At 44.8% G+C, this 22,534-nt stretch overlaps 1 protein-coding gene across 5 annotated transcripts in view; it reads right to left on the bottom strand.

The window, feature by feature from the left end:
- Positions 1-22,534, bottom strand: part of LOC140621613 (chloride intracellular channel protein 6) — a 99,912-nt gene that overhangs the window by 61,123 nt on the left and 16,255 nt on the right. Inside the window, exons 3-5 of one of the 5 annotated variants that reach the window (XM_072806863.1) lie at positions 8,612-8,756; positions 1,786-1,913; positions 1,514-1,678 (exon numbers count right to left, since the gene is read on the bottom strand). The exons of 1 other annotated variant lie outside the window; for it this stretch is intronic. In XM_072806863.1, the coding sequence (XP_072662964.1) occupies positions 1,514-1,621 (108 nt within the window). In that variant the 5' untranslated portion in view covers positions 1,622-1,678; positions 1,786-1,913; positions 8,612-8,756. The remainder of the gene's footprint in view (positions 1-1,513; positions 1,679-1,785; positions 1,914-8,611; positions 8,757-22,534) is intronic. 3 more of the 5 variants (XM_072806862.1, XM_072806861.1, XM_072806867.1) reach the window with 3 other exon arrangements.

The raw sequence follows: 22,534 nt of genomic DNA, 5'->3' as shown, positions 1-22,534 counted from the left end.
GGCTCCAGAGTCTGGGAACTTAACTCTACGAACTTAACCCTTCCTAGTATTTGGGAAGCATGGGCTTAGTGCCAGTTTACAGCATGTATCTATATTTAGGCCCGAGATATGCCTTGAGACCTACTGGTGTGTCAGTCACTATGCTAGGGCTGGGGACACAGGGGTGGCAAGGCCACATAGCCCATGCCCAAATGGAGCCACACTCCTGGAAGGCCTCAGACAAATTAGCCAAGCAATTACAACATAGAGGAAATAAATGTTTCTATTAGGACCATGCAGGAGGGGCGCCCAACCCTGACGTGGTACTGGCCAGGTGTGGAGTGAAGCTCCATCAGGTCTAGGGTCCACCTGAAAAATGAATAGAAATTTAGCTGGTGGTCAAAAAAAGGTAGGAGATAGCATTCTGGGCAGAGGAGTGAGTGTGGGGAAACTCAGAGCAAGAAAAAACACCCTCAGTGAGGATGGAGCTGAGCCTGGACGAGCTAAGGCCAGTCAGGTGAAGGGCAGAGAGCCCTGCAGAGGCAGGCAAGGATCAGGCCTTGAAGGGCCCTGTAAGCCCCATCAGAAAGTCTGGGCTTTATCCAAGGAGCATTGCAGCATCCCAAAGGGTGGCCCACTGGGGACAAAATGAACAGATGTGCCTCTAGGGATCGCACTTGCAGGAAGGGGCTGGAAGGATGTGGCCACAGTCCAGGATAGGGCCCGCTCTCTGCAGATCTTCCTGATAAGTGGAAAGCTCCAACCTGGGAGTCTGGCCCTGTAACAATCGCTCTGGACTCAACATCAAGGGGGGACGGAATGGGGGGTATCTGAAAAGGGCTCATCCAACTGTAGGGCTGTGACTTTCCACCACCAGTTCCCCACAGGGGTAATTTTGTCCCCCAGAAGGCATTTGGCAAAATATGGAGGCATTTTTGGTTGTCAGAGTTTGGGGGAGTATACTGGATAGAGACTGGGGATGTGTGCTATGAGGCACAGCACAGCCCCTGCACAAGGAATGATCCAGCCCAAAATGCCAACCGCGGGATGGCCCCAGACAGAGACAATAGCAATACACAGTTACAAGGGGAGTGGGTGAGGGTGGGAGTGAGGCACCTCTGCGAATACCTCTTTAGAATGGCTTTGACTTTGGGATCCTGTACATTCAATGTACTATATTAAAATCTTAAGATTATTTTGCCAGTACAAAACTAATTTTTTTTAAAAAGAGGTCAGCAATTCAGATTTCCAAATTTCTGTCCCTTCTGAACTTTATTTGTAAACCTCGGATCTTTCTAATGAACTATCTTCTTAATAAATCAGTGGCATCTTTACCACAACACCATACTGGCTGGGATCCCCTTCCTGTGAAATTTTCACAGCGGATGTGCACCCTATTTCTTTAGAAAGGCTCAACTTCCCCTTTAATCTCATCTGAAACCAGCAGTGATCTGGTTTCAGTGAACCTTGTTTTGCTCCAGGACTCACCTGGGCAATGCATTTATTCTACAGGGAAGCTTTTGAATGAACTCACCACCTGATCCCTCCCTGGTATCCATAGGCTCTGAGAGGTCAGAATCCTGTTTTCTTCCACTGTGGCCACTATCCCTTCAGAAGTCTTTTTGAAGGCCGGCTGGCTCATTAGGAGGGAGGATCATATATCCAAGGCGTGTGAGCCCTCCTTTCAGGACATGTTCACCTGTAAAGGGGTTTTTGGCAGGTGACCAGCTTCCAGGAATTTTCTACCTAGATCATGGGGCCCAAACTCCCCAGTCCCGGGGTCAGCCCATGGAATTTATGACGCACCTTGCTGTATCAGGCAACCTGGCATGACTCCACTGTGCCCAGATAAATGGAATCAAAACCTTCCCCCTGTTTCCACGGGCCAGCTCTCTTGGGAGGCGAGGTGAGGCAAAGAGGATCCATAATCCTGGCTGGATTTGTGGGAGTAAGCAAAGAGGGGAATCAGTGCAGAAGGAAATTCCCTCCTGTGCAGGAGGGAGCTTCCCTCTCTATAGGACTTGAGTGACATGTAATGTCATCAAGGGACACTCTAGCTCCAGAAGTCTTCCTCCTGGTGACAGCATGAATTTTTTTCATTGAAATAATTTCAAAGCACAATCATTTTACTGATGTTGAAGCTGCCAGTCATTAACAATGGAAATACAGCATGAAGTCACCTTTGCAAGTGCCTAATACTTAAATAGCCAAATTGGCTTGTTTTCATGCATAGAAGAAAGATTGTTTTACAGACACATTGAACAAACCTTATGATGGGAACCAAAATTTTAGTCTGTCATCATGTTTTTCTCATGAGTGGGTGTGAGTTTATAGAAAAATGTATGTTGGCCTCTGCCCATGGGTCCCAGCACAGAGCTACTGAAACCCTTGGAAACCACTAAGTGATAAGGGCCCTAGCATTTATTGTTCTAAATTTGGTCTTTGACCTAGTTCTTGACACAGGACTCCTGAAATACTTGTAATTTCCTGGGTGATCGCAGTGTCTTTTGTTCTAGTGAGGTGACTCTGGGGGGGCTCCTGGATGGGGGCTGGTCATCAGAAGGCACAAGTCATCATTCTAAGTCAGCTTGGAATTTTTAGCCCACCCTTCATTCTCCTGAGAAAGGAAAAGGGCTGAAAATGGAGTTAATGATTCACCATACCTACATGAGGAAGCCTCCATAAAAACCCCAATGGAATGGGGTTCAGAGAGCATCTGAGTTGGTGAACATGTAATGCACCTGAAGAGGCCATGGAAGCTCGGCCTCTGCATTGCTTTTGTCTGGATGTTCATCTGTACCCTTTATCTGAACCCTCTGTGATAAACTGGTGTATATAAGTAAAGCGTTTTCTTTTTTGTGAGCCACTCTAGCAAATTAATCAAACCTGAAGAGGAGACTATTTGAACCTCTGATTTATAGCTCATGGGTCAGAAGCACAGATGACCACCTAGACTTGCAATTGGCATCTGGAGTGAGGATTAACCTCATGGGGTTGAGCCCATAACCTGTGGGATCCGACACCACCTCCAAGTAGACGGCGTCAGAAATGGGTTACATTGTAGGACACCCAGCTGGTGTTGCAGAATTAATTGGTGTGGGTAAAACCTCAGAGATTTGGTGCCTAGAAGTATCAGAATTGAAGTGTTCTGTGTCAAAGTAAGGCAAACACACAGTGGGGAAAATTTTTTTTTCTAACTCAATGGGATACTGTTAATAAGTGAAACATAAGCTTTTAGTTTAACAGCATAAGAGAGGTTGACATAAAAACTTGTGACTTGGACAGCCCGAGTGGCTCAGCAGTTTAGCGTCACCTTCAACCCAGGGCCTGATCCTGGAGACCTGGGATCGAGTCCCATGTCAGGCTCCCTGCATGGAGCCTGTTTCTCCCTCTGCCTGGTCTCTGCCTCTCTTTCTCTCTCTTTCCTCTCTTTGTTTCTCATGAATAAATAAATAAAATCTTAAAAAAAAAAAAAAAAAAACTTGTGACTTGAATGGTATAATACTATAGAGGAGAATTTGACATTATCTAGAAAATTTATCTGTGCCTTCATCCTTTGACCCAGTAATCTACTTCTAGAAAATTCCAGTATATCTGTCCAAGATATACTGGACATATGCACAGGGCTGGTCACAGAAGCACTGTTTTTAATAGCAAAGGGCAGGAAACAACCCAAATGTCCATCAATAGGGAATGACTGAACAAATTAGAAAGTGGTTGTGTAAACTCAGGCATAGGTCCACAGTGGAATATAGACATGAATGAGGAATAGTTCCCTCTACTATTCTGGAGTGATTTCCAGGAAACAGCATTAACAACAACAACAACAAAAAGCACGATACAGAAAACAGTTAAACACACATATTAATAATGCTAAACTTAAAAGTAAAACTTCCAGTTATTTTACCAGCAAAAAAAATGGAGGGAGGCGTTATTTGGAAATACCACAGAATCAGAATTCAGAACAGAAAGGGTATGGCAAAACTATTGGCAAGTCCACAGAACAAGGGAGAGGACCCCTCTTTTATAAAGGAAAAGGGGTGGTGGGGTGGGGTTGTTATAGAAAAAAGTCCATTGGAACAAACTGGGAGTTTGAGGTATAGTGGCTTCTCATTGGCTGAGCTGTGACTGTCTCTTATTGGCTGTGCTGTTGCCAAGGCAAGAGAAACCCTTCCTGCCTCCTGCTGGGATAGTAAGGTGGTATCCCCAGACAAGGCACCTACCTGTCTTCTTGTCGGACTCAGTTAAATGCAAGCGGTAGGGCGTGACAGCTCCCCCTGCTGGCCTCACAACTCCGTTGTAGTGAAAATTCCCCTCTTAATTTCCACAACAGATATCTGTGCACTGGGGTGGGACTTGCAGGTGAGGAGTTGTAGGATTCCTGAAGCTTCCTCTTTTCCTAGGCTGTTCCTCAACCCCTGAGTCCCTCAGAGGTAGTCCACTCTGATCATCATCTCCAGGTTCAGTCCCCAAGGACAACCATCTAGGTCTTTATATTGTGGTGACATGATGCTTTTTTTTGAGTATTATCGAACTATTCAAAAGAGCTCTTCAGAGGAAAAGTTATAAATATATTGATGGTGTCTTATTACCCAGGATTGTTCACTGAGGGCATTTTATAAGACCCTAAGTAGTGATGGGCTGGGAGGATGAAATAAAATAAATAAATGTACAATTCTTTTGTTATAACTTTTGCAGCCTAGGGCACCTGGGTGGCTCAGTAGTTGGGTTTCTGCCTTTGAATCGGGGGGGGGGGGGGGGAGTGACCTGAGACAGAGTCCCACACTGGGTTCCCGTAGGAAGCCTGCTTCTCCCTCTGCCTGTGTCTCTCCTCTCTCTGTCTCTCATGAATAAATAAATAAAACATTTTTTTAAAAAATAAGAAATAAAACATTTGCAACCTAAAATCGATCTGAACCCTTTATCTTGCATCTGGAGAGAAGTGCAGTGTGCTCACTGATATTTTGGTCAATTTCCAGGGCTAATAGTGTTCCCTACAGTTATTGTGGTCCCCCACTCCTGGTCTGGGTCTCACTAATCTAAACTGGTCACAGTAGTCCTGTCTCCCCACCCCCAGTCAGGCTGGATTCCAGAACTCAAACTTGAATCAATCAACAGGTGGCATCTTCCCACTAGACACTAGTTCAGCAATGGATCTATTGAGTGATGGGTGTGAAAGGAGGTTTGAGGAGGTGGTTTTAAGGGAAAAACTTTGCTTTTTAGAGAAAACTATAAAAGGAAATGCTCTTCTCTTCCTGAGGATATTGTCCTGCCTGGAGATGAGGTCTCGAACCCTGTACCCATCTCATTAAAGGGTTGAACCAAGAGAATCATGGGACATGGAGCTGAAGTCTGATCTACCCAAGACTTACAGTTAGGTGAGTCAGTAAATAAACCACTTGTTTGAGCCAGTCTGAATTGGCTTTTCTGTTATTTATGGCCAACTATGTCCTGATACAGGGACCTCTGCTTTGTATTCCTATACCCCTGAAGTCTTGAACTCATTCATATCTCACCATCCACTGACCCATGTGGAGCAGCCATGGAACATACCTCTAACACCCTTCACCCCAAATGAGTGAGTGTGTCTGTGGACTGCAGGTTTGGCCCATGAAGCTATATTGCAGTGCCTTCAGCAAAAAAAAAAAAAAAAAAAAAAGCCCAAAAGGAGAACTCTAGTCCCCCACCCCCGAGAAGTTCTTCATCTATATTTCCTCCCACCTTCCACCATGTTTCTGGCTCCCTACTCCTTCTCTATGCCATCCAAACAGTGATTAACTCTGGGATGAGGAAGTGGATGTGGTCAGGGAGGTCACACTGGATCTTCAAAGTTACTGGAAAGATCTATTTCTTAATTTGGGTAGTGAATACATAGATATTTATTTTATTACTCATGAACTCATATATGTATGTTTTATACTCTTTTAGATCTAATGTGTATTTCACAACAAAAAGAATTTAAGAAGCAACTGGTGGATAAGCTGGGGAGAAAGTGGTAGTTCGCCCTTCTTAAAACAACCACAGCAAAATGCTGTGGTTCACAGATGGATGAATCACACTCAGGGATGCGCCTCAGGGATGTTGTACAGCTCCTAGCTGCCTGCAGAACAAATCCCAGTCCTTAGCTTTGTTGTCCAACCCCACAACCCTTCTAAGACTTCTTCTGTGACTGGTGCTTTTCCTGAAACTCCTTTGCCCCAAACACTGCAAGTCTCAGCTCAAAATGGGTGTGAGAGGCCAGTGCTCTCTGTCTGCCTTCCTGTTCTCTGAACTTTGGGATATCATTGCACGATTTGTGTTTCCATAGGTTACAACCATGCTCATTTCCCACTGGGTGGCAGCACCAAGCACCAGGCAACTCTCACCCCAGAGGCTCTCCTCCTGCAGCTGAGGATCAACCAGGGAGGCAGTAGGTTTGAGAATCCCTTCTGGTTTGCCAAGGACCCTGCACTCACATGCACAGCAAGTGGGTAGCCATGGCTGCAGAGTAAGGGAGTGAGAACATGGAAAGATCCAAGGCCAGTGTCCTCCTGCATGCTGTGGCTCTAGTGATCACCCTGGCCTCCTAGGACTTACAGCTGAGACACATTTTTGATTCTGTGCCTTTAACAAGAAGCTCAGTTTTGTGAGTCTTTGGATTCAGTCCAGATTCAGGCCAAAGTTTTGAGACCCTTGGACATTGTGAGGAATCAAGGATGACCAAATGCAGGGCAAGTGGGACTCAAATCTGTGTATCGGAGAAGGAAGCCTTCCCTGAATGGCATCGCCATGCAGGTGACACTGGCTAAGCAGACAGGTAGCTGATGACTTGGAGTTCACATCAAGAGCTCTGCCCATTGTGGGAGGACTGTGCTCTATTGTGAGCTCTACATCTGCCCTCTGGCCCCTCAGAGTGCCTTTCCTTTCTAACAAAGATCCAGCAATGGACTTTTATCACAATGTCCTGGGGCACTCAGGGCTCCCATCCAAGGTGCTGCTTTTCAGGAATGCAAGTATTTGGGATGCCAATTAGTAGCCAGTAGGTTGCTTGTTGAACATGGATTCAGGACAGAGAAGCATTTATCATGGGTTGTGAGAAATGTCTGATGATAAAGCATTGGCTACACAGCTGTGTGGCCAGGACTCTTCTACCTGCTACTTTCTGACTTTTCCCCACCTTGTTTTCCCTCTAGACTCCTTACTGGTCACATTGCTTAAATATTACTGACTAACCATACCTTTCTCCTATATTCAGTGGGTCTCCCGAGAATGCCTTCTAACCTCAAGGTGACATTGGTCACAAGAGAGAAGTGATTCTGTTCCTTTAGAGGACCTACACACAGCCCATCTCTTCCATTCTGTGGTGATTTTACCAAGTAGACCTCCAAGAGTACATTATCACCTCTGCACCTGGGCTGCCTGTGGCAACCACTCTATACAAATTGAAATGAGTGCTCTCAGTGGGAGGGAATAAGATAGAAGAAAAACTATCCTCTAGGGGAGAGTTGGGTAGGCAGAGCAATGAACTGGATGTGAAAGTCAAGGAAAAAAGGAAGAATCAAAGGTGATGGAGAACTTGAGTGACTGCGACAGTTAATTTTATGTCAGGGTGATTCATCATGGGTTGAGTGCCCAAGTTCTTTCTGGGTGTTTCTGGGAGTGGATTTTTAGAGGAGATTAGTGTATGAATCAGGGGACTCAGTGAAGTAGAATCCCCTCCCCAATGAGACCACCATCCAATCCACTGAGAACCTGAATAGGACAAAAGCCAGGGGAAGAGATGATCTGGCCAATTGCTTCAGTGGGGACATGAGTCTTCTCCTACCCTTGGCTCCCCCTAGACTGAATTTCATCACCAGCTCTCCTGAGTCTCCAGCCTGCCGACAGCAAGAGGACTCCTCAGCCTCCGTAATCCAATGAGCTAATATACCATAACAAATCCACTTTTGTTCTGTTTTTCTGAAGAGCCCTGAATGACACAGTCTCTGCACACCAGGGGGAACGGTGATCCCTATCCACAAACCTAGTGCTGTTGGAGGAGAGGCTGATTTTGCCTCAAGTGGGGGGAAATTTACCAAATGGGAAAGGTGTGGCCACAACTTCTATCTTTGTCTTCCAGAAGCCAATCACCCACCCTCCGGTACATCAGATTCCTAAAGTTTCTCCAATGAACTCAGAGTCAATGAGACAAACTCAAACATGGCTGGATGCAGGAGCTCTGCAGACACCTTCCCATCATGTAGAGCCTGAGGAAGACATGCAGGTGGTGGTTGACAGGCAGGATAGATGGAGCGAGGCCAAGTACAGAGGATCAAGTGAGATCCTGAAGCAAGCCATGTGGGCTACACCTCCAACTTCTCTGTTACACAAGCCAAACAAATCCCTTTTATTGACTAAAAAAAGAAAAAATGTAAAATGGTGCAGCCACTGTGGAAAATAGTTTGGTGGTTCCTCAAGAAATTAAACATAGAATTATCCCACGACCCAGCAATTCCACTTCTCCGTGTAAACCCTGAAGAATCAAAAGCAGGGACTCGAACAAATATTTGTATATCAGCGTTCACTGCAACATTGTTCACAATAGTCAAAAGGTAAAACAAACCCAGTGTCCAACAACAGATGGGGATAAAAAAAAACCAAATGTGGTCTATACCTACAATGGATCCTTGTTCAACCATGATGAAGGATGACATGCTGACACATGATACGACATGGACGAGTCTTGAAAAAGTTTTGCCCAGTGAAACAAGCCAGACAAGGAAGGACAAACACTGTATGATTTCACTTCTATGAGGTACCTAGAAGGGTCCAATTCATAGAGACAAGATAAAATAGAGGTTACCAGGGGCTGAGGATAGGGAAAGAGAGAGATCTGTTGGGTAATGAATACAGAATTTATTTGGAGGCTGATAAAAACGTTTTAGGTGAAGTCAGTGGTGTTGGTTATACAAGACTGAGAAAGTATTTAATGCCACTGGATTGTACACTTACGAACAGTTAAAATGATAAATATTCGGTTACATATATCATGCTGCAATTAGAATAATAGAAATTTATTCTCTCAGCATTTTGAAGGCCTGAAGTCCAAAATCAAGGTATTGGGGGGAAAAGAAGAGGACCAGACTTTAGATTTTTTAGTGAAATTTATGCAATCTACTCTGGTAAATCAAACATCTTAAGTCCCATTGGATCACGGTGGATAATAAATACATGGATATGTACTTACTCTGAGATCCATGATGGCATAAAATGGACTAGTGCTCTCGCAAGCTCGTGGACAGGTGTGGGGCTGTGAGACCTGAGGTGGCCCCCAGCTCAGGGAGCTGAGCCATCAGACACCGGGGAGGAAAGAGCCAGTTGAGCCTATCTCCCTTCTCCTACACTGAGCCAAGCACGCAGGACAAGAACTCTTAAGCTTGTCTACTCAGAGGCTGCCAGGCCCATTCTTTCCGTCCTCAGATTCCTTGGAAAACATCTTGGGACAAGTATTAAAAGACCTCATAGTCAGATTATTCCTTCGACAGGAATGCCTAAGATCAAGAACTTCCAGATTTTAACCATCTGAGACTTTTATAAATCTGAGACTTTTATAAATGCACCATTCCCAGAAATTCCAAATCAGCAAGTATAAATTGGGCCCAGGAATCAGAATGTTTAGCACATGAACCCGGTAAATCAGAAGTATGTGATCACTGGATCCATCCCAATGAATCCTGCATGCGACACCAAGTCACCAAAGAAATTTTACTTCGTCAAAAGCTATTAGTTTATTTATTTTTTCAAACTTGTATCATGACATCAGTTTTATCAACATCAACACTATGATTACTATAGTCTTGGAAATCTCATGGTGGCCTCAACAACAGCAGCAAATGGCCACATAACAAAATACAGTGTTGTGGGAGGTTATTTTCTCCAATTATCAATACACCATAGCTGGAATCCTCTTCCTTCTTATACTCAGGGCCATTTGAGCCCCATTGCAGACGCAAATGAGGTATCTGGCTTGGGACCATTGGAGGGTGACAAGACTTTTGAGCTTCACCATCAGTGGAACAATCAAATCCAACTGTTCTCAGGTATTATGACCTATTACATCAGCTCCTGGTTGATGCTGGTGGGTTTGAATGTTCTGCTTCAGAATCCATTCTCTGTGTCCTTGAACCTGTGGGTTGGGTACTGTGAATACTTCCAATATCTGGGGAGGGGTTGATGCTCTCCAGCGCAGCTACAGGACTCTGGGAATTTCTAAGCTGTGTGTCTCTGAAAGAGGGCTGCCAGCCACCAGATTCCCCCAGAGTCACAGCATCCTTATCCACCAGCTTCTGGGGAACTTCAGAAACAGAAAAACAACTCTGCATCAACATTCCATCTGAATCCCAGAGCCAATGTCACCAGGGTCACCAAGCATCTCACTGAAACCTGAGGCCTCTGCCTGGCCCACAGGGATGCACGTGTACCCCAAGCTTCATTCTGACCCCTCCGCCTGTGACACTGCCATGCCTCACATTCCATTCGTACTAAGCCAGCTTGCTAGGGTGTACTTGTGGTTATTTATTCCCTAAGGTTTCTCATCTCCTACTGTTGCTATCCTTTCATTGAGTGGTCTTTCTGCTCTTGCCCTCGGTCTTCTATGTCTGCAGGAACCACACCACTTTGCAAACCCACTCCCTACACCATCCTGCCTCTTCTTCACTGGGCCATCCACCTACAGAGGCACTTATGACCTCTACAGCTTTGGGTAGCTCTTCATCTTCTCAGGTTTCAGCTGTGCCATGGGTTTGAGAGTTGCTCTCTGTTTCAGGCAGGGTCCACCTGCAGTTATAGGAACCAGTCTAGCTATTTTAAGCAGAAATGCATTTAATAACAGATTTATGTGCTTATAAAATCTTCAGAAGGGCTGAAAAAGCAGGCTGCAGAGAAGGCTTCCAGGAATGACTCACAGACCAATACCCAGAACTAACCCACCAGGGGAGCTGCCACTTCTAACTCACTCCACGGGAAGCTCTGGAATCAGGAAGCTGCCCAGCTCTGGAGTCCCTGACTCCAGTGACAGAAGCTTTGCCTTTGCTTTCGGTGATAAAATACCTTCAGTGGGTCCTCAAACCTACTAAATCTTCATGAGAGAGAGAGAAAAAAGATGCCTCTAACCTCTGCCTCTCTGCACACTTAATCCTGTTCCGAATTCTGCGTTTTCCTGGCCTCATCTAATCTGCAGCTCCTGAATCATATGTGGAGCCCTGTTTGCAAGGCAGGCTGGGAAATGCAGTTTCTGCTGCTCCAGCCTCTACAGAAAAGGAAGACCCAGTTGAAGGAGGTTGGAATGAATGAATGAATGAATGAATGAAATCATTACTGGCATTCCCCCCTCAAAGAGGTGCTGGGAGGAATACAGCCAGCACTTTCTGATATCTTTATCGTTTCATTCATGCATCTGTTTACTCAGTGAATATTTATCGCCACTTATTGTACCAGGAGTTCAGCGGGGAATGAGGCACAGTCCCTGCCTCATTTACAGTCTATGGAGTTTACAGTCTATGCTATGGGCTGAATTGTGCCCTTGAGATTCATATGTCGAAGCCCTTCTCCTTAAAGTGGCTGTGTTTGCAGACAGAGCTTCTAGGAGATTATTTATTTATTTTTACTTTTTTTTTTCTAGGAGATATTTAAAGCAAAAAAGAGATCATAAGAGTAGAGTCCTAATCTGATAGGGTTGGTGATCTTATATAAAAAGGAAGAGTTAGGTCTCTCTCTCTCTCTCTCTCTGTCTCTGTCTCTCCTCCTAACCGCCATGCAAACCCATGTGAGGACACAGCAAGAAGGTGGTCATCTGCAAGCCCGGGAAAGAGCCCTCCCTGGGAACTGAACCATGCTGACACCTTCAGCTCAGACTTTCAGCCTCCAAAGCTGTGAGAAGATAAATTTCTGCTGTTTAAGCAGCTCAGTCTACTGTATTTCATTACAGACACCCAAGCAGGCTAAAACAGTCCAGTAGAGGTTTGGGCAAGATAACAGGTGATTATAATACAATGTGGTGGGTGCCAGGGGGCAAGCACCAAAGACTTTGAGAGCACGGAGGAAGGGCACCTTATAAGCCTTGGCGAGGAGTCAAAAAGGCATTTAAGAATCTGAAGGAACAATCCATGGAAAATTCTAGAGGGAAGAAAGACCCCCATGAGTTCACTAGGGCTAGAAATACCCTTTTTCTAAGATATTTGAGGAGTTTGAGGGGACAGGTGAGTGGTCAGCCTAGAGCACTGCATCCTTTATATAGGGTCCAGTCATGGGAAGTACTCAGGGGTGCACCACATAGTTACTCATTCATGTCTTTGATAAAGGTAAAGAAATGGCAGTAACCACACAGAGGTCCCAAGACTTCCGGGCACAGATACCCCACTGCCCTTTCTCATCCAACACGGTGACCTGGTCTTCAAATTATAAACCACCACGATGTGTGTGTTGTATCTCTATTTCAAGGGAGGCAGACCAGGTTGTGGAACTGGGTGAAGCAGATGTACAGCATCAATCTCTACATCCACACACAGTGTAGACAAGCTAACTCCTGGCGCCTCCAGGAGAGTTGCATACATAACAGCACCTTATGAATCACTAACTAACTCATCTCAGCATGACCTAGTCAAAGAGAGGGTGACCCAGCCATCCAGCTTTTCCCCAGACTGAGCACAGGGGTGAGGAGAGGGAGGGGGAGATTCAGTGCAAAAAGCAGGAAAATTGGGGTACCTGGTTAGCTCAGTGGTTGAGCTTCTGCCTTTGGTTCAGGTCATGATCCCAGGGTCCTGGGATTGAGTCCCACATCAGGCTCCCCGCAGGGAGCCTGCTTCTCCCTCTGCCTGTATCTCTGGCTCTCTCTGTGTCTCTCATGAATAAATAAATAAAATCTTTAAAAAAAAAAAAAAAACAGGAAAATCCTGGGCAAACTGGGACAAATTGGTCATCCAAGTACCTTCAAGAAACAGGATTTGCACAGAGCTCTTGCCATCTTGCTGTAAAACAGCCCCATCTCACACAAGAAGTAGGCATCTTCAGACCTACCAGGAACCCTAAGGTGCATAGGGCTGTAGCAGGCACTCCACCCAATCCCCTCCCATGCTCACAAGCCATCAGTGTCCTTCTGGAAGCACCTGAGACACCCCCTTCCAGGACTTCTCAGCCAAAAGTGCTGGGGAGTCAACACCTCCAGCTATTGTCCTTGCTGGCAGTTGGAAGACTCATACCCCAGCTTCCACACCCTTTGGTTGGGCAGCTGAGAGGTGTGCCCCACACTTGTGCACGAGGAACCGCCAAGCCGGCCGAGGTCACCTGCCCACTGATGCATCCAGTGTAGGCTCCTTCCTCGCCTCCCTTCCCCACTTCCCCCAGAGTTTCCCACATCACTTCCCTTGTGCCTAAATCTTTATCTTCAGGGCCCATGATGGCGGGAACACAGGCAGATCCCTGCCGCCAAGGATGCCGGATCCTGTAGGGAGGCCATGGAGGTAGTGAAGGACAAGTAAGAAAATGACATCATCACATTCTTTCTACGTGAATATAGACAAAAATGCCTGGTTTGGGGGCATCTGGGTGGCTCAGGGATTGAGCGTCTGCCTTCGGCTCAGGTCATGATCCCGGGGTCCCAGGATTGAGTACCACATCGGGCTCCCTGCATGGAGCCTGCTTCTCTCTGCCTGTGTCTCTGCCTCTCTCTGTGTCTCTCGTGAATAAATAAATAAAATCTTTAAAAAAAATTCCTGCTTTTATGAAACCTACCTTGGGGCAAGAGGCCATGGTGAGCAGAATAATGGCCCCCCAAAGATGTTCACACCCTAATTCCTGGCATGTGTGAATATGTTTCAGATGAAGTCTGAAAGTCGTGAAATTAGCTGACTTTAAAAATAGAGAGATGACATTGGACTCTGGGTAGGCCAGTGGCATCCCATGTATTCCTAAAAGATGGAAAAGGGAATGCAGCAGAGTCAGCTGGGGAAGAAAAAGGTGGAATAAGAGAAGCAAAGGTTAGCGGTGTGACTGGGGCTTTGAAGATGGAAAGGGACCACAAGCCAAAACTTCAGGCAGCTTCTAGAAGCCGGGAAAGCAAGAAGATGGGTGCCACTGCCAGGAAGGAACGCAGCCCTGCCCTGCTGACACCCTGATTTTAGTGAGGCCAGTAACACCCGCTGCGGCATTGATCCCTACAACTACAGGACAGTAAGTCTGTGTGGGTTTAAGCCACTACGTTTGCGGTGGTTTATTTTGTTTTGTTTTTTTTTTTTTGCAGCAGCCATAAGCAACTAATGCAGGAGTGTAGGCAAAACAAAGTGACCCCAAATCTTGATAATATCATAAATAAAAAATGCAGATGATGAGCTTCAAGGAGAAAACAAAGCAGCAAAGTGGGATAGGCTGATGGACGTGGCCTGGCTTTAGCTAGAAATCTTTTGTCTGTTTGCTGCAAGATCATGTATGCTGAACACTTGCCATGGGAGGGGGGCCCAGAAGCCATATGACCCCCATCAAGTACCTGCTCACCTTCCAGTGGGGACAACCTGTTCAAATTTGCTACCAGCCACTAAGGAGCTGCTTCAAGGTGGAATCACAGTCCCTTTCCTCCCGAAGTAATGCACTGGGCATTTGGGAGCCGAAGGACACCACGGGAGGTGATCTTTTTGTAAGAATCATCCTGGTTATCAACGATGTCCCGGGGTAGCCACGGGCCAGGCTGCGGGAACACGGCCCTTTGCTGGGGCAGAAACAGCTAAGCAGGTAGTTATCCTATGTTCCATTAGGTGATCTTTATCAAGAGGGGTGGCTGATGGTATGGCTCGAACATTTTCATCTCAACACCATCTACAACACTGGGGCCCTTGCTGTTTTCCAGGGAAAATCCTGATCCTTCCTGAAATAGCCATGGAGTTCACGGGAGTCCAGGGAAGGGAGCTCCCACGGCGTGAAAGTTATGATTTTTAACTCAGAGGAGCTCGAAGCTGCAGACCCACCAAAGGACCAGAAACACCAACCCTGAACCACTGTGTTTTCCTGATGTGACACCAAAGCGAAAGCAGCTCCAGCACCCACGGGGGAAGAACGCAGCTCTTGGTGGATTAGTCTACAAAGTGACTCAGGCAGGATGCTTGGGTTGAAGGCGACCCTGGAAAGGCGTGTTGGCGTCTTAACTGTCAGCACCTGTGAATGTTTGGAAACAGGGTCTTTGCAGAGGTGATTGAGTTAATATGAGGTCACCTTAGGTTAGGGGGACCTGGAATCCAGTGGCCAGTGTCTTTATAGAAGGGGATGTAGCGGGCAGCCCAGGTGGCCCAGCAGTTTAGCACCGCCTTCAGCCCGGGCCTGATCCTGGAGTCCCAGGATCGAGTCCCACGTCAGGCTCCCTGCATAGAGCCTGCTTCTCCCTCTGCCTGTGTCTCTGCCTCTCTCTCTCTCTCTCTCTCTCTGTCTCTGTCTCTGTCTTGTATGAATAAATAAACAAAATCTTAAAAAAAAAAAAAAAAGGGATGTAGCATCAGAGACGCTGGAGAGGAGGTGATATGAGGATGGAGGCAGAGGCCAGAGCAATGCAGCCGCAAGCCAAGAGCAGCAGGAGCCCCCGAAAGCTGGAAGAGGCAAAGAAGGATCATCCCCTGGAGCTTCGGAGCCAGCACAACGCCGCTGACACCTTGATTTCTGGCCTCTAGAACCATGAACCCTGACAAAGCAGGGTTCATGTCAACAAACATTTCTGTTGTTTGTTTTTTAAAGATTTTATTTATCTACTTGAGAGAGAGCATAAGTGGGGGAAAAGGAGGAAAGAGACAGGGAGAAGCACACTCTCCACTGAGCAGTGACCCCTGACGTGAGGCTTGATTGCAGGACCCCAGGATCATGGCCTGAGCCAAAGGCAGATGCTTAACCGACCGAGCCACCCAGGCGTCCCTCATTCCTGTTGCTGTAGTCCCCCCAGCGAGCAGTCCATCGCTTTGGCAACCCTCAGAACCCGTAGCATAGGCCAATCTGAAAAGAGCTGTGGGGCTGAAAGTCCGCCTGGAGCCCCTTCATGATACGGATGCTCCTCTGTCGAGGCAAAGCTGCCCACAATCGGCCACCTGTTAACCGGCTAAGTATTTCGCCGAAGGCTGCTGAATCTGTTTGTCCCCCCAGACCTGAAGCAGAGCCAGAGGGGAGCCCACTCTCCTGCTCACTGCCTCCTTGCGTCTTGCCTTGTGGGTCTCCCCCAAGCACCTGGCAGTTGATGATGCTTGGCCAGGCGCCCGGTTTCTCCCTCCTCTGGCTCCAGAGTCACCCTCCAAGGTATGTGTTCTTGCTCCCTTTTCCTAGTCAAGGGGTCCATCTCTTTGCAACCAGGAAAGAGGGCTAGAAGGCTGCTCATGTTTCCAGAAGGCATGGACAGTCTTGTAGACATAGCATTCCCCCCAGGCAGCTGTGAGAGTGCCTGGTCCAGAAGAAGCCCCTGCTAGAGACTCATTGAATGAGGGGGTCCCTGTGCTTTGGCCAGTGGTGTACAGTGGGAATCGAGATCAAGCAGTGTGTACAGGCACTGTTACGTTGCAGAGACACGTTTAAGCAAACAGATCCTTCGGATCCTTCAGTACCTTACCCATATAGCAGCCTTCTGGGCTCTCCTCATCTGACCCTTCTGCCTTGGTCGGTCTGTCTGATGGAAAATATTAGGTACGTGGCCACTTGGACAGCTGAGCTCTACTTACCCCTCCCCTTTACCTCCCTCCTTCCCCCATTCCTTCTTTCTCCTGGATTTATAAAGGGATGTGGGCATAGGGATTAACTTCCCAGAAAATGCATCGCCCCAAGCCACGCTTTTGCAAGTCTGCCTTCGACCACTAGGTGGTAGTGTTGGCATGGCTTGTTCTCCCCTACCCAGCAATTTGCTAGGAGTGGCCCCAACAGAGGAGGGCTTCACCCTCCTTATTTCAGCAGGGAGTACCTGGAAGGGGAGTGGGGTGGGGGAGGACCCCTTTACAATGAGGTACTCTAAAACATTATTTTGACACGTTTTCAACAATGTTACCCTGGAGAGGTACAATTTGTAATGAGTCTGTTCTGGCAAGTTGACTTAACTTTCTTGCTTTCTCCATCAAGTTTTGTGGCCATATTATTAGACAATTTTTAAAAATTGATAGATTCTGTTCTAAAACAGTACAGGGGGGCAGCCCAGGTGGCTTAGCGGTTTAGCGCCGCCTTCAGCCCAGGGCGTGATCCTGGAGATCCCGGATCCAGTCCCATGTCAGGCTCCCTGCATGGAGCCTGCTTCTCCCTCTGCCTGTGTCTCTGCTTCTCTCTCTCTCTCTGTGTGTGTATGTGTCTCTCATGAATAAATACATAAAATCCTTAAAAAAACAACAACAACAACAGTACAGGATTACTGGAAAAATTGAGTGCAAAGTCAAGGGCACTCTCGTCTATCACTTCACCCCACACACAGCACACAGTCTGCTGTGCTGACATCTTGCATTGGTGAGGTACATCTCTGTTACTGAGGAGCCAATATTGATACATTATTATCATCTAAAGTCTATAGTTGACCTTAGGTTTCATTCTTGGTGTTGTAGATTCTATAGGTTTGGACAAATGTATAATGGCACATATCTATCATTATGATGTCATGCAGAGTATTTTCAGTGCCCTTAAAAACTCCTCTGTGTGACACCTATTCATCCCTCCCCGATGCCCCCATCCAAGCCCTGGCAACCACTGATCCATTTTCTGTCTCCATAGTTTTGCCTTTTCCAGAATGTCATGTAGTTGGAATCAAACAGTATGCAGCCTTCTCAGATTGGCTTCTTTCTCTTAGCAATATGCATTTTAGATTCCTCCCTATATTTTTGTGGCTGGAAAGTTCATTTCTTTTTAGATCTGAATAATATTCCATTATCTGAATGCACCACAGATTATTTAACCATTCACCTGCTCAAGGACATCTTGTTGCTTCCAATTTTTGGTAATTATGAGTAAAACTACTATAAAGACTCATATGTAGGTTATCACATGGACATAAGTTTTCAACTCGTGTAATAATAAGGAGCACAGCTGACAGATTGTATGGTAAGACTAAGCTTCATTAGATGATCTTTATCAAGAGGGTTGGCTGGAGTGTTTGACTCTGCTCCTGGGCACAGTCCCTGCATTCCTGGAAGGAGTGCCTCTGCAAGCTCAGTTGGCATCTTCAAAGGACACTGGCGTCCCTGGAGCTTCTTGTCCACCAACAGAGCGACATGCTACCGGTGGAGCACAGTCCCAGAGAGCCATTCTGCACTGGACAAGATGACTAGAAGGAAGAATTCACCACAAAAGAAAGAACCAGAAGTAACACTCTGCCACAGATCTAATGGATATGGATTTAAATAAGATGTCAGAGATACAATTCAGGATTACAATTATAAAATTACTGGTGGCTCTTGAACAAAGCATAAAAGACTCTATAGAGTCTCTTACTACAGAATTGAGATCTAATCAGGCCAAATTAAGAATATTTTATTCTTAATAAAATCTAAACTGGATGCTCTAACTGCTATGGTTAATGAGCCAGAAGAGAAAGTGAATGATGTAGAAGACAAGTCAATGGAAAGGAGGAAGCTGAGGAAAAAAGAGAAAAACAAGAGCCCATGAGGAGAGACTCTAGGAATTATGTGACAGTTTGAGAAAGAATAATATAGGGATTCCAGAGGGTGTAGAGAGAGAGAGAGAGAGGACCAGAAAGTATATTTGAACAAATCATAGCTGAGAACTTCCCTAATCTGGTGAAGGAAACAGGCATTCATATCCAAGAGATAGACAGGATCCATTCCCAAAATCAACAAAAACTGATCAACATCCCAATATATAATAGTGAAACTTGCAAATTTCAGAGATAAAGAGATAATTCTAAAAGCAATTTAAGACAAGAGATTCCTAACTTATATGGGGAGAAATATCAGATTAACAGCAGATCTATCCACAGAGACCTGGCAGGCTGGAAAGGGCTGGCAGGATATATTCAGGGTACTAAATAAGAAAAACATGCAGCCAAAAATACTCTATCCAGCAAGGCTGTCATTCAGAATAGAAGGAGAGATAAAGAGCTTCCAGAATAGCCAGAAACTGAAAGAATATGTGACCACCAAACTGGCTCTGCAATAAATATTAAGGAGAACCCTGTAAGTGAAGGAGGGAGCCCAAAGAAACAATCTGCAAAAACAGGGACTGTATAGGTAATATCATGACACTAAATTCATATCTTTCAATAGTGACTCTGAACGTGAATGGGCTAAATGATCCAGTCAAAAGACACAGGGTATCAGACTGGATAAAAAAGCAAGACCATCTATATGCTGTCTGTGAGAGACTCATTTTAACCTAAAGGTACCTTCAGATTGAAAATGAGGGGGTGGAGAATAATTTACTATGCAAATGGACCTCAAAAGAAAGCTGGGGTAGCAATCCTCATATCAGATGAATTAGATTTTATTTATTTATTTATTTTATGATAGTCACAGAGAGAGAGAGAGAGAGAGGCAAAGACATAGGCAGAGGGAGAAGCAGGCTCCATGCACCGGGAGCCCGACATGGGATTCGATCCTGGGTCTCCAGGATCGCGCCCTGGGCCAAAGGCAGGTGCCAAACTGCTGCGCCACCCAGGGATCCCAGATGAATTAGATTTTAATCCAAAGACTGTAATAAGAGATGAAGAGGAACACTATATCATACTTAGAGGGTTGGGACGCCTGGGTGGTTCCCAGGTAAAGTAAAGAGATACATAGATAATAATACATTAATAATACGAGACTTCAACATGGCACTCTCAGCAAAGGACAAATTTCCTACGCAGAAGATCACCAAAGAAATAAGGGCCTTGAATGATACACTGGACCAAATGGATTTCACAGATATATACAGAACATTCTGTCCTATTACAACTGAAGACATATTATTCTCAAGTGCACATGGAACTTTCTCCAGAATAGACCACATAATACTGGGTCACAAATCAGGTCTCAACCGATACCAACATACTAGGATTATTTCCTGCATATTTTCAGACCACAGTGCTTTGAAACTAGAACTCAATCACAAGAAGAAATTTGGAAAGAGCTCAAACACTTGGAGGTTAAAGAGCATCCTACTAAAAGATGAATGGATCAACCAGGAAATTAGAGAAGAATTACAAAGATTCGTGGAAACTAACAAAAATGAAAGCACAACTGTTCAAAATCTTTGAGATACAGCAAATGCAGTCCTAAGAGGGAAATACATCTCAATACAAGCTTCTTTCAAAAAAAATTGGAAAAATCTCAAATACACAAGCTAACATTACACTTAAAGGAACTGGAGAAAGAACAGCAAATAAAGCCTAAGCCAAGCAGAAGAAGAGAAATAATAAAGATCAAAGCAGAACTCAATGAATTAGAGACCAGAAGAACTGTAGAACAGATCAACAAAACCAGGAGCTGGTTCTTTGAAAGAATTAATAAGATAGATAAACCCCTAGCCAGAATTATTAAAAAGAAAAAAGACTCAAATAATAAAACCATGAATGAAAGAGGAGAGATCACAACCAATATCATAGAAATACAAACAATTTTTAAAACGTATCATGAGCAACTATACACCAAACAAATTAGGCAATCTGGAAGAAATGAATGCATTCCTGGAAACCTACAAATTACCAAAACTGAAACAGGAAGAAATAGAAAATCTGAACAGACCAATAACCCATGAGGAAATTGAAGCAGTCATCAAAAACCTCCCAAGAAACAAAAGTCCAGGGCCAGATGGCTTCCCAGGGGAATTCTACTGAACATTTAAAGAAGAAATAATATCTATTCTACTGAAGCTGTTTCGAAGGATAGAAATGGAAGGAATACTTCCAAACTCGTTCTATGAGGCCAGCATTACCTTGATCCCAAAACCAAAGACCCCACCAAAAAGGAGAATTACAGACCAATATCCCTGATGAACATAGTTGCAAAAATTCTCACCAAGATACTAGCCAATAGGATCCAAAAGTACATTAAGAGGATTATTCAACACAACCAAGTGGGATTTATTCCTGGGATGCAAGGGTTGTTGAACATTTGTAAAACAATCAACATTATAGATCATATCAATAAAAGAAAAGACAAGAATCATGATCCTCTCAATAGATGCAGAGAAAGGATTTGACAAAATACAGCATCCTTTCCTAATTAAAACTCTTCAAAGTGTGGGGATAGAGGGAATATTTCTCAGTATCATAAAAGGCATCTATGAAAAGCCCACAGCGAATATAATTTTCAATGGGGAAAAATTGAGAGCCTTTCCCCTAAGATCAGAAGCATGACAGGGATGTCCACTCTTACCACTGCTATTCAACATAGTACTAGAAGTCCTAGCCTCAGCAATAAGACAACAAAAAGAAATAAAAGGCATTCAAATTAGCAAAGAAGAAGTCAAACTCTCCCTCTTCTCAGATAACATGATACTATATAGAAAACTCAAAAGCCCCCACCCCAAGATTGCTAGAACTCATACAGCAATTCAGCAATGTGGCAGAATACAAAACCAATGCACAGAAATCAGTGGCATTTCTATACACTAACAATGAGACTGAAGAAAGAGAACCTAAGGAATCAATCCCATTTATAATTGCATCCAAAATCGTAAGATACCTAGGAATAAACCTAACTAAAGAGGTAAATGATCTATGCTTTAAAACCTAGAACACTTATGAAAGAAATTGAGGAAGACACAAAGAGATGGAAAAACATTTCGCACTCATGGATTGGAAGAATAAACACTGTGAAAATGTCTACATTACCCAGAGCAGTTCACACAGTCAATGCAATTCCTTTCAAAATACCATGGACTTTCTTCACAGAGTTGAAACAAATAATCTTAAGATTTGTATGGAACCAGAAAAGACCCTGAATAGCCAGAGGAATGTTGAGAAAGAAAACCAAAGCTGGCGCATCACAATGCCTGACTTTAAGCTGTACTACAAAGCTGGGATCATTAAGACTGTGGTACTGGTGAAAAACAGACACATAGATCAAAGGAGAGCCCAGAAATGGACCCTCAACTCTATGGTTAACTCATGTTCGACAAAGCAGGAAAGAAAATCTACTGGAAAAAAGACAGTCTCTTCAATAAATGGTGCTGGGAAAATTGGACAGCCACGTGCAGAAGAATGAAACTGGACCATTCTCTTACACCATGCACAAAGATAAACTCAAAATGGTTGAAAGATCTAAATGTGTGACAAGAATCCATCAAAATCCTAGAGGAGAACACAGGCAGCAACCTTTTTAAACTTGGCCACAGCAACTTCTTGCAAAACACATCTAAGAAGGCAAGGGAAACAGCAAAAATGAACCATTGGGACTTCATCAAGATAAAAAGCTTCTGCACAGCAAAAAGCAAAACAACAACAACAACAAAAAAACAGTCAATAAAGCTAAAAGACAACCTACAGAATGGGAGAAGATATTTGCAAATGACACATCAGATCCAGGGCTAGTATCCAATATCTATAAAGAATCTATCAAACTCAACACTCAAGAAATAAACAATCCAGTCATAATATGGACAGAAGACA

This window comes from Canis lupus, chromosome 30 (assembly GCF_048164855.1).
Source record: "Canis lupus baileyi chromosome 30, mCanLup2.hap1, whole genome shotgun sequence".
Classification (NCBI taxonomy): Eukaryota; Metazoa; Chordata; class Mammalia; order Carnivora; family Canidae; genus Canis; species Canis lupus.
This window is presented reverse-complemented; position numbering and strand designations above follow the sequence as displayed.